Below are 14110 nucleotides of genomic sequence, written 5' to 3' on the forward strand. Positions count from 1 at the left end.
TTTTGAATCGGCACTTCCGGTCATGCGCAGTTTAAAGCCGGGTGTATGCGTCTTGGCTTCAGAGAGGTCTACTGCGCATGACTGGAAGTGCCCGGCATTCAGAAGCGCGGTCACAGCAAACACAGGTATGCGCATCACCGCTGGTGATGCTACATTGAATAGCATGTTAGTACACCTCTGTGGGCGTGCCAAAATGCTACGAGGGCAGACTAGTCGAGGGATATAAGACCCTCGGGACTAGTCCCTGCGCTCATTAACATAAGATAAAAGATTTTTAGAAATACTTTTTCTAAAGATATCTTTATCTATGCTAGTGTATACAGGAACGGTTAGGCAGGGATTATGCACCCAGAACTGCTCGTGGGTCTGGGTGCATATTGCATCTGACAGGTTCCCTTTAAACGAATTCACAGATAATAAGACTGAGTTTACAATTCCAATTAAGGTTTTATAAAAGGGACATAAGAATGCATGAAAACACAAGGCTTCTAAGAAACTGTCTTGGAGCAGACGTCTGAAAGGTTTGGATGAGTCCTATAATAATAGTGAATATAGAAGATACAGCAGTTATTATAAAACAAGTAATGTATTACCGGCGTACAGCTGTTAGTGATGACTGTTCTTAGTCCGGTTATACAGGTCTGCCCAGTGGAACTGCCAAGCACCTTACTATGACACTGCGGTGATGTCACAAGCCTCTCGCCTACACCTTACCTGGGCTGTTTATACACTTATCCTTCCATTATGTGCAGCTTTGTCTGTATGTTTGTGATTTATGTCTGACTCAACCTTCCTTTTCCTGGTCTTAAAATGTCCTCTAAAGAGGAATCTACGGATTCAATAGTAACTTTCTGTACAAGAAAATGCACAGAGGGTCCAATGTTGTACAGGTTTGTACCATACTGCTAAACACTGGGCACATTTATCAAGACAATACCTCACAGAGAAAAGGGGTCTGGCACTATGGTATTTCCACAGGAATAAATCAACCACTTATCTCATAGTCCTCCTGGAATTGAGAACGATGGTGCTCAACTTATCAAAATCAGCTGTAAGCGACTCTGAAAAAAGGAGAAAAGTGACCTTCACCGAACTTGTTTTTCTTCAATTCCTCACAAACCCATCATCCAGACATGCCGCGAGGCAGAGACATTTCTCAATATCATCGTGCTTGAAGAACAAATTCTGGCCTGCAGTATAAGCGCAAAATGAAGCATAGCCTTATTAGCATGAACATGTAAAATATCTTATATAGCATGTATACAGAGTACGCCTCATTGCATAGACTGGATAAAGGTGCATGTGCTGGGGCATAGATAACTGGTGGTGACAAAACGTTTGAGAGAATCACGCCACTCGTTACTTTGGGAGTGCATGCAACTTGTCAGACGCTCCACATTCATGAGGAGGTGTGCACCACTTCATGACTCAGGAGCGTCCCCTCATCAAGACCAGCACTGTTCATGAGTCAAGCCAAAAGTGCCTAGGGCAAATGGAGAAAAGCATGATAATAAATATTGTATTAGAGGAATCCCATACCAAAATTCTCCTACGTCCCTGTGATGGAGTCGGCCCCAATGCACGTTGTGGCGCTTGCTTCTTCAGGCACTACTATACATAGCTCAGCACAGATGGCACAGACAGTGCGTTTTCCTAATAGTTGTGCCATGATCCTCCATGAGAGTTTTTCCAGTTATTGTGCAATCACACAATTTTATGCACATACTGATGCCCCTATCATACAGTAAGGAGGGAAGACCTTCTGCAAATCGTTCTACTGATGCTTCGTAAAACAAACAGACCTAACTGCATTAAAAACTGAATTTTAGGGAGTCTGTCAGTACAAAATGACTGTACAAGCTAAGCACAGGCACATGGTGCATTCTTGGTATGCCCATGTAGTTCAGCACACTTTTTCACCTAAAAGAATTTTTTTTTTTTTTTTTAATCTTCACCCTTCTTTGCATTCTGTAAATTCAGGGCTGCCAATCAAGAAAGAAAAGGGAGGGAGAGGAGAATGGTAGGGGATGGAGGAAGGTGAAGAATTGTAGAAGACGGAAAGGGGGGATAAGGGAGAAAATAAGTGGGTGTATAATGCGCTCAGACTCTGTGCTTGGTTTGAACAGTCATTTTGTACTGACAGACTCCCTATAATTCAGTTTTTAATGCAGTTACGTCTGTTTGTGTTACAAAGCACCGGTAGAAAGATTTGCAGAATGTCTTCCGCCTAAAGGCCCCGTAACACAGAGATAAATCTTTGGCAGATCTGTGGTTGCAGTGAAATCATGGACATATTGTTCCATTTGTACACAGCCACAAACCTGGCACTGATTGTCCACAATTTCACTGCAACCACAGATCTGCCGCAGATTTATCTGTGTGTGTGACAGGGCCTTTACTATACCATGTGGGCATTATAAGTACATGCATAAAATTGTGTGCTGGCACCATAACTGGAAAACATCTCATGGAGAATCATCATTGCCTTTAAACAAAACTTGATAAAGGGGTCATCTAGATTAGACCTATAACCTATTTTCACACATGGTGAGTGACGGTGGGGTAGAGGCAGGGTTTCCTCTGTTCAGGATCCATAGGATCCCCATCTTTAGACCAGAGTGAAGAATGGTTACATAGAGTCTCACTGTGGCCGGCCGGTCCTGTATCACTCAATCTAGTAGTTTCCAATTGTTGTGTAATTCTGTATTCGGCTTGTGGCAGTAGAGAAGGTTTGCCCACAGATAACAGCAAGGTCCATGTGAAGGAACAATTTTGGAGCAATTCATCATACAATTTACATTAGCTTTCTGGCCTTTAAAAGTTGTACATTTTGCAACTTTTTTAATTTTTATAGTGGCCTCAAAAATACCATTCTTGATGAATGAGCCTTTTAATGATCAACTTACTGTCAAATCAGGAAATATTGAAATCAGAAGACCCCTTTGCTAGCCTCAGGGTGCGTTCGATTGTTTAGATGCCTAGATATTCCTTTGCACGTCTCATACATTCTGCTCTCTTTTATTATATACTTAAGCTTGATTACCAATTCCGAGCGAGGTGTTGTACCAAAAAGCCATCTTGCCAAAGTAATAATTCGCAATAATATCAGTGCCAGGAAGATGCTGACGTCAAAGGTGAGGCAGTTCATATATCATTTTGCTAGTGTACCTTAGAGCTATCCCCCATATTTCCCTTTTCCTAATCTAACATGTTCAATGCCATTAGTAAACGTCACCCTGTGGCAATATGGCCTAAATATAATACCTTGATTTTTTTCACACTATGGCATGTGCACACAACGTCTTTTAAACTCAGACAAAACCTGTTGAGTTTTTCAAGTAGGAAACGCTGGCGTTTTTTTTCCTGAAGCGTCTTTTGTGATGGTTTTACTACCGTTTGTTGAATCTTTTTCATATAACTTTGGCTGCTGATGTTTTGTTTGTTGTTTTTAGGGGGGTGAGGGGGGGTTGTCATGGTTTTTGTGACATCTTCTTTATTGTCCTTTTCTGTCAGTTTTTTCCCCTCACTCCATTGAATAATAAACAAACTGCTATCGTGTAGCCATTTTTTTGGCCATTTCCTCAGCTTTTTTCCAACAGTTTAACTGCTGCTGATGGTTTTTTATTTATTTGGATTCCCATGGTTTTTGTGACATCTTCTTTGCTATAAAATTTCTGGCCGTTTTTTTTCCCACTTCTTTGAATATTGAATAAACTGCTAGCGTTTTCTTAAGCAAAAATGATGGCAAAGCTATTCAAATGTCATCTACGTGTCTTTTGAGCTTTCCCCATTGACCTGTATTGTAAAGTATAGAGCAATATTCCAAATGGAAAATGCCAGAAGAATGGACAACTCACTTCGTTTAACTGCTTACAACCTGAAGTGCTTAAAGAGAAACAACCATCAGGATTTTGCTATATGAAGTAAAGGCAGTGCCATGCTGGCAGTAGGATGCTGAATCCAGGCAGACCTGTTGTAGAAAGATCGGATGCTTGGTTGCTGAAATATCTGTAATCAAACTTACAGAAATGCACGTAAATCGTATAATACTTTTGTATTTAACATTTATTATTTCAAATATTCGAATGCAAAAAAATAAATCTGTTATGTGGCAGAGATTATCCATAGGCAGAAGGCTGGGGAATCTGTGCCCCATATCTATAGTTGTATCCCCATATACTTTATAGTGGATACAGCTGATGTCTGCAGAGGGTGAGGATAGGGTGGCAAACATGGGCTCAACCAGAACACCAAAAATCATCATAGTTTCACCTACTTACTCATTTTAAGATAAAAAATAATCTATTAAGTCTAAAGGGTGCTTTACACCCTGCGACATTGCTAGCAATCTCGTTAGCGATGTGACACGCCAGATCGCAGATAAGATCTGCTGAGATCACAAATAGGTCATTTCTGTAGCGCCGGTCACATGTGCGATCTCGGCAAATCATATGTGCGATCCGGCGTGTTACATCGCTAACGAGATTGCTAGCGATGTCGCAGCGTGTAAAGCACCCTTAGGCTATGTGCCCACGCTGCGGATTTCGCGCGGATTTTGCCGCGGATTTGCCGCGGATTTCCCGAAAATCTGCAGCAGCAGCACTTCCAAGCCATTTCAATGGCATTTTGGAAATGCTGTGTCCATGCTGCGGATTTTTCCGCTGCGGATTTGCCGCGGATTTTGATCCGGAAAAATCTGCAGCATGTCAATTGTTTGGTGCAGATTTGGTCCGGATTTTTGGTTTTGAATGGGGGAAAAAAAAAAAAAATGAAATCCGCATCAAAATCCGCGGTAAATCCGCGGTAAATTCGCGGCAAATCCGCGGGTGCGGATTTGCCGCGAAAGTCGCGGATTTTCAGGCAGAAAAATCCGCAGGGACATTCTAGCGTGGACACATAGCCTTAAGGGTATGGCCACGTGGTGCGGAAGATCGCATATTGTGTCACAATTGTGCGGTTATATTGGCCTGCTGTAATTTGTGTGACCATTCTGTTAAGTTTCAGTGCGTGCTTTATTTTGATTCATATTTGTGTATCAGAGTCGGACACTATTTGAGACTTTGAATAAAAGACGTTATATGAATGTTTTCTTAAGAAAATCTTTTTGGTGTATGAAAATATTTATTTTCTATTCACATAAGGGCTTATTCATATGATCACTTTTCTCATCCATATACTATTCCTTTAAAAACCAACAACACATGGACTCATACAAGTCTGCTTTTTTATGATCCCATGTCCCTAGTGAAAGAAAAACCCAAATCACATCCTATTCTGGTTCAGCCATTCAAGATTTTGGTAGTAGATAAGAAAAACAAATGCTTACAGAATCCATCCATTTCCCATTTATTTTACAGACTAGAAGGTGGCCCGATTCTAACGCATCGGGTATTCTAGAATTTATTGTGTAGTTAATGTATGATTTTTGTTATATATATATATATATGTTGTTGTGTGTAGTTGCCAAGTGTTTGTGTAGGGCTGTAAATGTTCTGGGTGTTGTCTGGGTGTGGGTGTGGTGAGAGAGGTGTTGTTTGTGTTTTGCGTTGTGTGTGTTGCGTTGTTTGTGGAGCGCTGTGTGTCTGCAGCGTTGTGTGTGTGTGGTGATGTGTGTGTTGCGCGGTTTGTGTGGGTGTGGGGTGCGTGTGTGTGTCTTGGGGGGAGGTATGTTTTGTGCAATGTGTGTGTGTTGCGCGGTATGTGCGTATATTTGTGTATGCTGCGGTGTTTGTGTGTTGGGTGTTGTGTGTGTGCGGCGTTGTTTGTGTTTGTGGGTGTCTGTGTAGGGCGGTGTTTGTGGTTCCCAGTGCGTGTGTGGTGTGTTGTGCGGTGCGCGTGTGGCGGTGTGTGTGTGTGTTTTGGGGGGGAGGTGTGCACCCCCATCGTGCTCCATCCCCCATGCTGCGCACTCCCCATCGTGCTCCATCCCCCATGCTGCGCACTCCCCATCGTGCTCCATCCCCCATGCTGCGCACTCCCCATCGTGCTCCATCCCCCATGCTGCGCACCCCCATCGTGCTCCATCCCCCATGCTGCGCACCCCAATCGTGCTCCATCCCCATGCTGCGCACCCCAATCGTGCTCCATCCCCATGCTGCGCACTCCCCATCGTGCTCCATCCCCCATGCTGCGCACCCCCCTTCGTGCTCCATCCCCTATGCTGCTCACCCCCCATCGTGCTCCATCCCCCATGCTGCGCACCCCCCATCGTGCTCCATCCCCCATGCTGCGCACCCCCCATCGTGCTCCATCCCCCATGCTGCACACTCCCCATCGTGCTCCATCCTCCATGCTGCGCACTCCCCATCGTGCTTCATTCCCCATGCTGCGCACCCCCCATCGTGCTCCATCCCCCATGCTGCGCACCCCCCATCGTGCTCCATCCCCCATGCTGCGCACCCCCCATCGTGCTCCATCCCCCATGCTGCGCACTCCCCATCGTGCTCCATCCCCCATGCTGCGCACCCCCCCATCGTGCTACATCCCCCATGCTGCGCACCCCATCGTGCTCCATCCCCCATGCTGCGCACTCCCCATCGTGCTCCATCCCCCATGCTATAATAGTTCTCCTATTATACTCAGGAGCATAATAGGAGGACTATAATAGGAGGAGTAGTCCTGGGGGGAGAGGAGTATAATGCCGGCTCCCTGCACATGTGTACCGGGAGCCGGTGTACGCTAGTAACTATGATACACATCGGGTAACTAAGGGACCTTAGTTACCCGATGTGTATAATGGTTACCAGCGTTCACCGGCTCCGTCACGATCCCAGCATCGCAAGGTTATGTCTGGCGCTGCTGGGATCGTGACGGAGCCGGTGTACGCTGGTAACTATGATACACATCGGGTAACTAAGGGACCTTAGTTACCCGATGTGTATAATGGTTACCAGCGTACACCGGCTCCGTCACGATCCCAGCAGCGCAAGGTTATGTCTGGCGATGCGTGCGGAGGGCCGGGGCGAGCGGCCAATCCATGCGGAGGGCGGGGGTCAGGCCGAGGCGAGAGACCAATCCGTGGGGGGGGGGCGGAGCCAGGCTGAGCCAGCGGCCAATCAGACGGTTGTCACTGTAATGACACTCACCGAGACACAATTTTGGAGCAAGACAGACAGACAGACAGACAGAATAAGGCATTTATATATATAGATTTTTTTTGGCAGGCACAGAATCAGACATGGTTGTGTGTATGTGGCCTTCATTCATTGTTGGGATAATTGTGTCTTTACAGCTAAATCAAATAAGCAGAATGAAAATTAAAACCTTTTACTTCAATGAGTATCAGAAAAAAAAGTTTGTCAGCGAACTGCAAAATAAGAGCCGGAACTGGGAAAAAGAACATGAGATTTTCATCAGAAATCTTCAGCTAAATGAAAGGAAAAGTACAAATTCTGCTACGAGACCTGAAGAAATGATGCGCGCCACAAGCTCATCAAGATCACAGGCATGCAAGAATTACTATGGACAGAGGCAACAGTGACACCATGTGGACGACTGACAACTAGCATCTGCCGACAGCTAGATCTGATGCTGAACCTTAGAATCCCCTCAAGTAACGAGTGTCTATCACTCCATCCTATGGAGCATGCTCCACCAGGAGCGGCTGGATGTGTTGCCAATGGTCCGGTTATTAAACTTACCAAACTGCTGCAGTTGGATTACATTGAGATGAACATATTTTTGGTCTTTGCTGTCCGTATTCACAGTGGACTGCACACAATGCACAATGGCCCATGTTAGATAATGAGTTTATTCAGATGAGTGACTTTCTTAAGGCTTGTATGTAAATTGCTGTGCTGACAGATCCCATACCCAGCAGATATTTGGAGGAGCACACGAACCTGCAGAGAGGTGACTGGTCTGACAATGGCAGCTTTCACCTGAAACATGGCCTTATTCACAAGTAGTGACATAAAATCAGGGATACCATGGATGCAAGTACGGCTTAAAAGGGTTGTCTCAAGTTCTTAGAATGGTTAAAATTACAAAGTTCTTACAAAAAGCAACTTTGCAATCTACCGCTTATTAAATACTAGAAATAGGCCAGATGCTATCGCATCGGGAGTGCGGTGAAATGAACATCTGTCTATGCTTAGTGGTGCTGACAGGAGCAGTGGTGAGTGGGGCTGGGGGCATACAGATTTGGTGGGGGCTGTAGGCATACAGATTTGGTGGGGGCTGTAGGCATACAGATCTGGTGACGGTGGGCTGGAGGCATACAGATCTGGTGAGGGGGGCTGGGGGAATACAGTTCTGGTGAGGGGGGAATAGAGGCATACAGTTCGGGGAGGGGGGGGGGCTGGGGGCATACAGATCTTGTGGGCGGGCTGGGGTGCATACAGATCTGATGAGGGGGGCTGGGGGCATACAGATCTGGTGGGGGAGCTGGGGGCATACAGATCTTGGGGGGGGGGGGGGATGTCCCATGCTGTAATCTCCCCATTGTTTCATAATGTCCCCTGCAGTAATGAGAGCATTGTTTAGTAATGTGCTCCTGCTGGTCCCCTTCTGTCCCCTATTATGACGTTGTTTACACACAATAAAAGATAATCTCACCTCTCCTCCATGCCCGCAGAACCTTCAGCTGCTTCTTGCAGTCCACAGGCACACGGACCCCTCCGCTATAGCGTCCGGTGTACGAAGCAGCCGTGGAAGGATGTTGTCATGGCTTTACTGCAGTTGAATGCTTTACGGCGCCACAAAGCATTCAACTGCAGTAAAGCGCTAACAGCAGAAGCGGAGGTGGACCCGGACAGGTGAGTATACAGTAGTGTGTGTATGAAGACATATGTGTGTGTATGCGTCGGACTGGCTACCGGAGAAATCTCCAGTAATATCAATAATGGCTGCGGTTACCTGCATTGTACTCCAGAACTCTCACCTGAGCTCCGGAGTGCAGCGTGGACTGAACTCAGGGCTTGCAGGAATTAACCTGCGAATGTCGAATGATTGGTTGCGGTTCAGTTCATGACAGCTGTGGACAGGCTGGACTGTACTCTGGAGCTCAGGTAAGAGTTCTGGAGTTCAGCCAGGCCTGTCCACAGCTGTCATGAACTGAACCGCAGTAGCCGGGGAATCAATTACTCGGCACCCGCGGTTCAGTCCAGGCTGCACTCCGGAGCTGCAGCCAGACCTGGTATTACTGGAGATTCTTCCAGTAGCCAATCCGACAGTATGTGCTCGGTGTTTCCATGTGTGTCTATGTGCTCACGTGTGTGTGTGTGTGTGTGTGTGTGTGTGTGTGTGTGTGTGTGTGTGTGTGTGCAGTGAGGACCTGGAAGCAGGAGCATCGTTCGATCTTCGGCTGCGCAACGGACAGTGTCGCGATGCATGACGGAATAGGAGAACAGACAAAACTGCCAATTATGTATGTAGATTCTCTCCTTTATGATGAATGGAGGTGTTTTTAATCCTTTAGTTTACAGTTTGTTGCCTAAGTTACCGGTCACCTCTGCAGTCGTAAAGAAGCCATTTTATCTAATCAATGAGGGTGCGTCACTGGCAGGTTGTGTGCTTTAGAGTATGTAAGCGACCGCCTGAGGATGCCCAGATCACTGGATCCAAATAACCTCAGTCCAACAAGACTCATCTGAACCTACAGAGGCAAAGCTACAGTAATCCTTGTTTGTGCGAGCGGGAGTGGACCCAGTGGGCCGCAACACCGGTTCACTGGAGGGACGTGCCTTGGTGCACACCGGGTTTTCACCAGAGTCTTTCATGGGAGGGTTAATTGGGCTGCCGGTAGCCACCAGCTGCTACTCAGGGAGACACGGTACTGCGACATCTGGCTTCAATGGTTGGATAAGTCTCTGATAAGGAAGATGCAGTCAGGACACCTGAGCAGGGATCAGCAAGTATGAAGGTTACGGCAGAAACGGCAGGTGTAGCTGGGACAGCAGGTACTGACTGGTGCAGCAGGCACAGCTAATACAGGGGGCACAGCCGTAATGGATAGATTCAGGAGGTACGACAGGTACCGCAGGCACGGCCAGTGTGGATAGGTGCAGTAGCGGGTATGTCAGGTACTACGAAACAGACTGGTATAAGTAACACAGCAGTAGCACACAGGTAAGGGATCTGAACATCTAGCAACACATCTCTAAAGTTAGACCATGTTGCCCAGGCACCTCCCATAAGGGGAGGATGCCTTAAATACCTGATGCCTCTGAGCCATAGGCTGACAGTAACTTCTGAGTTGGGCGCACTGGACCTTTAAGAATAGGTACTCGTGCTCTAAGCGTACTCCCAAGAGACCTCTGTGGCATGAGCAGGCCCTGGGAGCCAGCGGCAGGAACCGGAGGCAAAGAAGCCACCGCTGAGCATCTGGATGGGTGAGTGTGCCGGCGTCCCCGCTAGTAATGGTGTTACAGCTGCTGCTTCTAGCATCTCTGAAAAGCAGACTGGACCAGCGGAGAATCCAGGTCACTGGCCAAACTGTCAAACTTCCAGAGATATACACAAGTCAGAAAATTAGAATACTCCTTTAAAAAGGTACATTCTTACTGGGTTTTATTGCCATCTGAAGTGTGTCCTAATAATGGAATCTGCTTCCTATTTATGACAAAAGTGGTGACCGACTTGGTGATTGGTGTCTTGCACTGAGACATTTGCACATATTTAGCCATAAAAGCCTTTACTGCAGAGCTTGACTCAAATATCAATATAGAATAAATATCAAAAAGACTGACCCGCACTTCCAACAGGTGTCAACAGATGCTAGCTGAAAACACAATATAAATACAAAATACATACAGCTGCACTCTAGAATGCTAACAATGAAGAAGGGAACTCTGGTATTGCATGGAGTATTTGAAAAAAAGAGAAACTTAGCTTATGTATTGGCCAATGCATGTGAGCCCGGTAACCAACGGCAAGGTGATCTCAATATACTGGGACTCTAACCTAAATACCTCTATCTGGGTTAAAAACCTACATGTCTGAGCAGAAAGGATCCAGCTATAAAGGAGGGTGGATACAGCCTGGTTATAGGGTGGAGTGCTCAGTCAGAAAGAAATGCACTACAAATATATCAAAAAGACTGACCCGCACATCGAACAGGTGTGAACAGGTGTTAGCTGAAAACACATGATGCCTACAAAATTCATGCAGCTGCACCCTACAATGTTTTCAGGTTTTTGAATATTCTATAAGGATTCTCGGTGCCAGTGACAATAGAGGGCAGTTACGTGAACATGTACATATAATAAATTTGTTTACATGTGGTCACTTGTCCACTACATGTGCACGGTTTTGCTTAATTCACTTGTATGGAGCGACAATACAACATCTAGTCAGAATGTGGCTTGAAATACACGACAGTTCAAAAAAGTTTAAAGTCACTTAGATATCTCCTTAATTTTGAAAGGAAAGCACTTTTTTTTTTTCATTGAAGCTAACATTAATTTAAACAGAAATACACTCTATACAGTGTTAATGTGGTAAATGACTACTCTAGTTGTAAACATCTGGTTTTTAATGCAATATCTACATACAGTAGGTGTATAGAGGCCCATTTGAAACAACCACTACACCAGTGTTCTAATGGTATATTGTGTTTGCTAACTGTGTGAGAAGGCTAATGGACATTTAGAAATCCCTTGAAAACCCAAATATGTTAGCACAGCTGAAAACAGTTTTGCTGATTAGAGAAGCTATAAAACTGACATTCCTTTCAGCTAGTTGAAAATCTGGAGCATTACATTTGTTGGTTCCATTAAACTCTCAAATTGGCCAGAAAAAAAGAGAACTTTCATGTGAAACTCGACAGTCTATTCTTGTTCTTAAAAATGAAGGAAATTCCATTCAAGAAATTCCCAATAAACTGAAGATTTCCTACAACGGTGTGTACTATTCCCTTCAAAGGAGAGCACAAACAGGCTCTAACCAGAGTAGAAAGAGAAGTGGGAGGCCGCGCTGCACAACTGAGCAACAAGACAAGTACATTAGAGTCTCTAGTTTGAGAAATCGACGCCTCACAGGTCCTCAACTGGCAGCTTCATTAAATAGTTCCCTCAAAACGCCAGTGTCAATGTCTACAGTGAAGAGGTGACTCCGAGATGCTGGCCTTCAGGGCAGAGTGGCAAAGAAAAAGTCATATCTGAGACTGGCTAATAAAAGGAAATGATTAATATGGGCAAAAGAACACAAACATTGGACAGAGGAAGATTGGAAAAAAGTGTTATGGACAGACGAATCGAAGTTTGAGGTGTTTGGATCACACAGAAGAACATTTGTGAGACACAGAACAACTGAAAAGATGCTGTAAGAGTGCCTGACGCCATCTGTCAAGCATGGTGGAGATAATGTGATGGTCTGGGGTTGCTTTGGTGCTGGTAAAGTGGGAGATTTGTACAAGGTAAAAGGGATTTTGAATAAGGAAGGCTATCACTCCATTTTGTGGACAGCGCTTGATTGGAGCCAATTTTATCCTACAACAGGACAATGACCCAAAGCACACCTCCAAATTATGCATGAACTATTTAGGGAAGAAGCAGACAGCTGGTATTCTATCTGTAATGGAGTGGCCAGCCCAGTCACCAGATCTCAACCCTATTGAGCTATTGTGGGAGCACCTTGACCGTATGGTACGCAAAAAGTGCCCATCAAGCCAAGCCAAATTGTGGGAGGGAGGAAGCATGGGGTGAAATATCTCCAGATTACCTCAGCAAATTAACAGCTAGAATGCCAAAGGTCTGCAAAGCTGGAATTGCTGCAAAGGGAGCATTCTGTGACAAAAGCAAAAAGTCTGAAGGAGAAAATTATTATTTCAAGTAAAAATCATTATTTCTAACCTCGTCAATGTCTGGACTATATCTTCTATTCATTACTCATTTAATAAAGAAAAGTATGATTTTTCATGGAAAAGACAAAATTGTCTGGGTGACCCCAAACCTTTGAACTGTAGTGCATGAAACCATATCCTTGTGGTCACTTGGCCACCTGCTCTCATCGCAGTGCACGGAGAATCCTGACAGCGTGTGATGCCCGTCTGTGAGGATTCAGAAGTCTGAAGTAGCATGCCAAATGTGGCCAACCCCTTTGATTCTAGGAGAACATCTTTAACTCCTTCCAGTTGCAGTCAATTTTCATTTTTGTGTTTTTTCTCAAGAACTTTTTTATTTTTCCACCATCATATACATATGAGAACTTTTTTCTTGGCGGGGAGGTGGTGGTGGGGGAAGAGTTAGGGTATGTGCGTACCTAACTTTTTTGTGGCATCAAAAACGCTACATTTCTGGCCGCTAAAAACGCACAAAAACGCATAACGCATCAAAAAACGCATGTGTTTTTACCGCGAATTGGTGCGTTTTTGTTCACTGTGTTTTTATGCATTTTTTTTTATCAGTGAACAATGCCATTAAAGATTGGTGAAGAAGAAAAAAAAAAAAAAGATCTGATGTCATTTCTTTCATCAATCTGTTCTCCTTCATTCTCCACTAGTGTATGCAGAAGTTTTTTGCCCAAAAACGTAAAAAAAAAAAAAAGACGTAGGCTTCGCCATAATTTTGTATTCTAGCCAGGTACAGCAGGCAGGAACGGCTGCCGCCAACCCCCAGCTATCTATTTGTACCGGGCTGAAAAACAAATATATAGGGAAGCCCTTTTTTTATTATTTCATGAATTTCACACAGAAAAATATTTTTATGAGAAATAAAACAATAAAACACAACACAATTAGTGACTCCATCTTTATTGAATTAAAGAACCCCCTCCCTCCGCAGTAATCCTGGGTCAAGGGTCCCGCGATGTCCAATCCGGATCCAATATCATCTGATCGGTTTGCCAGAAAAAAGGCAAAGCGATCAGATGATGTGTCAGGTTCAAGGACGGGAATCACATGACACATCAGCTGATTGTTTAAAAGCCGTTTATACAATGCATCAGTAGAAAAAAAAAACAAAACAAAAAACTACACACTTCTGTGCAGACTCCCGTCTGATCGCTCCAAGACCTGGCAGTAATCAGCTGATGCGATCACCTAACAGCATCAGCTGATAGCTTAAGCCGGCCGGGTGGTAAAAAGCTGGCCTCACGGCTGCACTTATACTTTCAGCTGATGCCGTCAAGTGACCGCACTACCAGCAGGTCCTGGAGCGACGTGTCCTGGGAG

At 45.0% G+C, this 14110-nt stretch overlaps 2 protein-coding genes across 7 annotated transcripts in view; one reads left to right on the forward strand and one right to left on the reverse strand.

The window, feature by feature from the left end:
- DUSP18 (dual specificity phosphatase 18) overlaps positions 1–14110 on the reverse strand; it is a 30305-nt gene that overhangs the window by 6099 nt on the left and 10096 nt on the right. For 2 of the 6 annotated variants that reach the window (XM_075324477.1, XM_075324485.1), the window contains exon 2: positions 1084–1190. The exons of 1 other annotated variant lie outside the window; for it this stretch is intronic. The gene's annotated coding sequence lies outside the window, so the exon portion shown is untranslated. 3 more of the 6 variants (XM_075324503.1, XM_075324512.1, XM_075324468.1) reach the window with 3 other exon arrangements.
- C1H5orf52 (chromosome 1 C5orf52 homolog) lies at positions 734–7621 on the forward strand. The gene is made up of 3 exons (XM_075324524.1): positions 734–890; positions 3035–3134; positions 7232–7621. The coding sequence occupies exons 1-3, from the start codon at positions 811–813 to the stop codon at positions 7478–7480; spliced, it is 429 nt and encodes a 142-aa protein (XP_075180639.1). The 5' UTR covers positions 734–810; the 3' UTR covers positions 7481–7621.

The sequence above is a fragment of the Anomaloglossus baeobatrachus genome, chromosome 1 (assembly GCF_048569485.1).
Source record: "Anomaloglossus baeobatrachus isolate aAnoBae1 chromosome 1, aAnoBae1.hap1, whole genome shotgun sequence".
In the NCBI taxonomy this organism is placed as follows: domain Eukaryota; kingdom Metazoa; phylum Chordata; class Amphibia; order Anura; family Aromobatidae; genus Anomaloglossus; species Anomaloglossus baeobatrachus.

Coding starts and splice junctions, on each gene's coding strand:
- C1H5orf52 (XM_075324524.1), top strand. CDS start 811: ATGTCCTCTAAAGAGGAATCTACGGATTCAATAGTAACTTTCTGTACA. Junction 891..3,034: donor GAGGGTCCAATGTTGTACAG/GTTTGTACCATA, acceptor TATATACTTAAG/CTTGATTACCAATTCCGAGC. Junction 3,135..7,231: donor GGAAGATGCTGACGTCAAAG/GTGAGGCAGTTC, acceptor GTGTCTTTACAG/CTAAATCAAATAAGCAGAAT.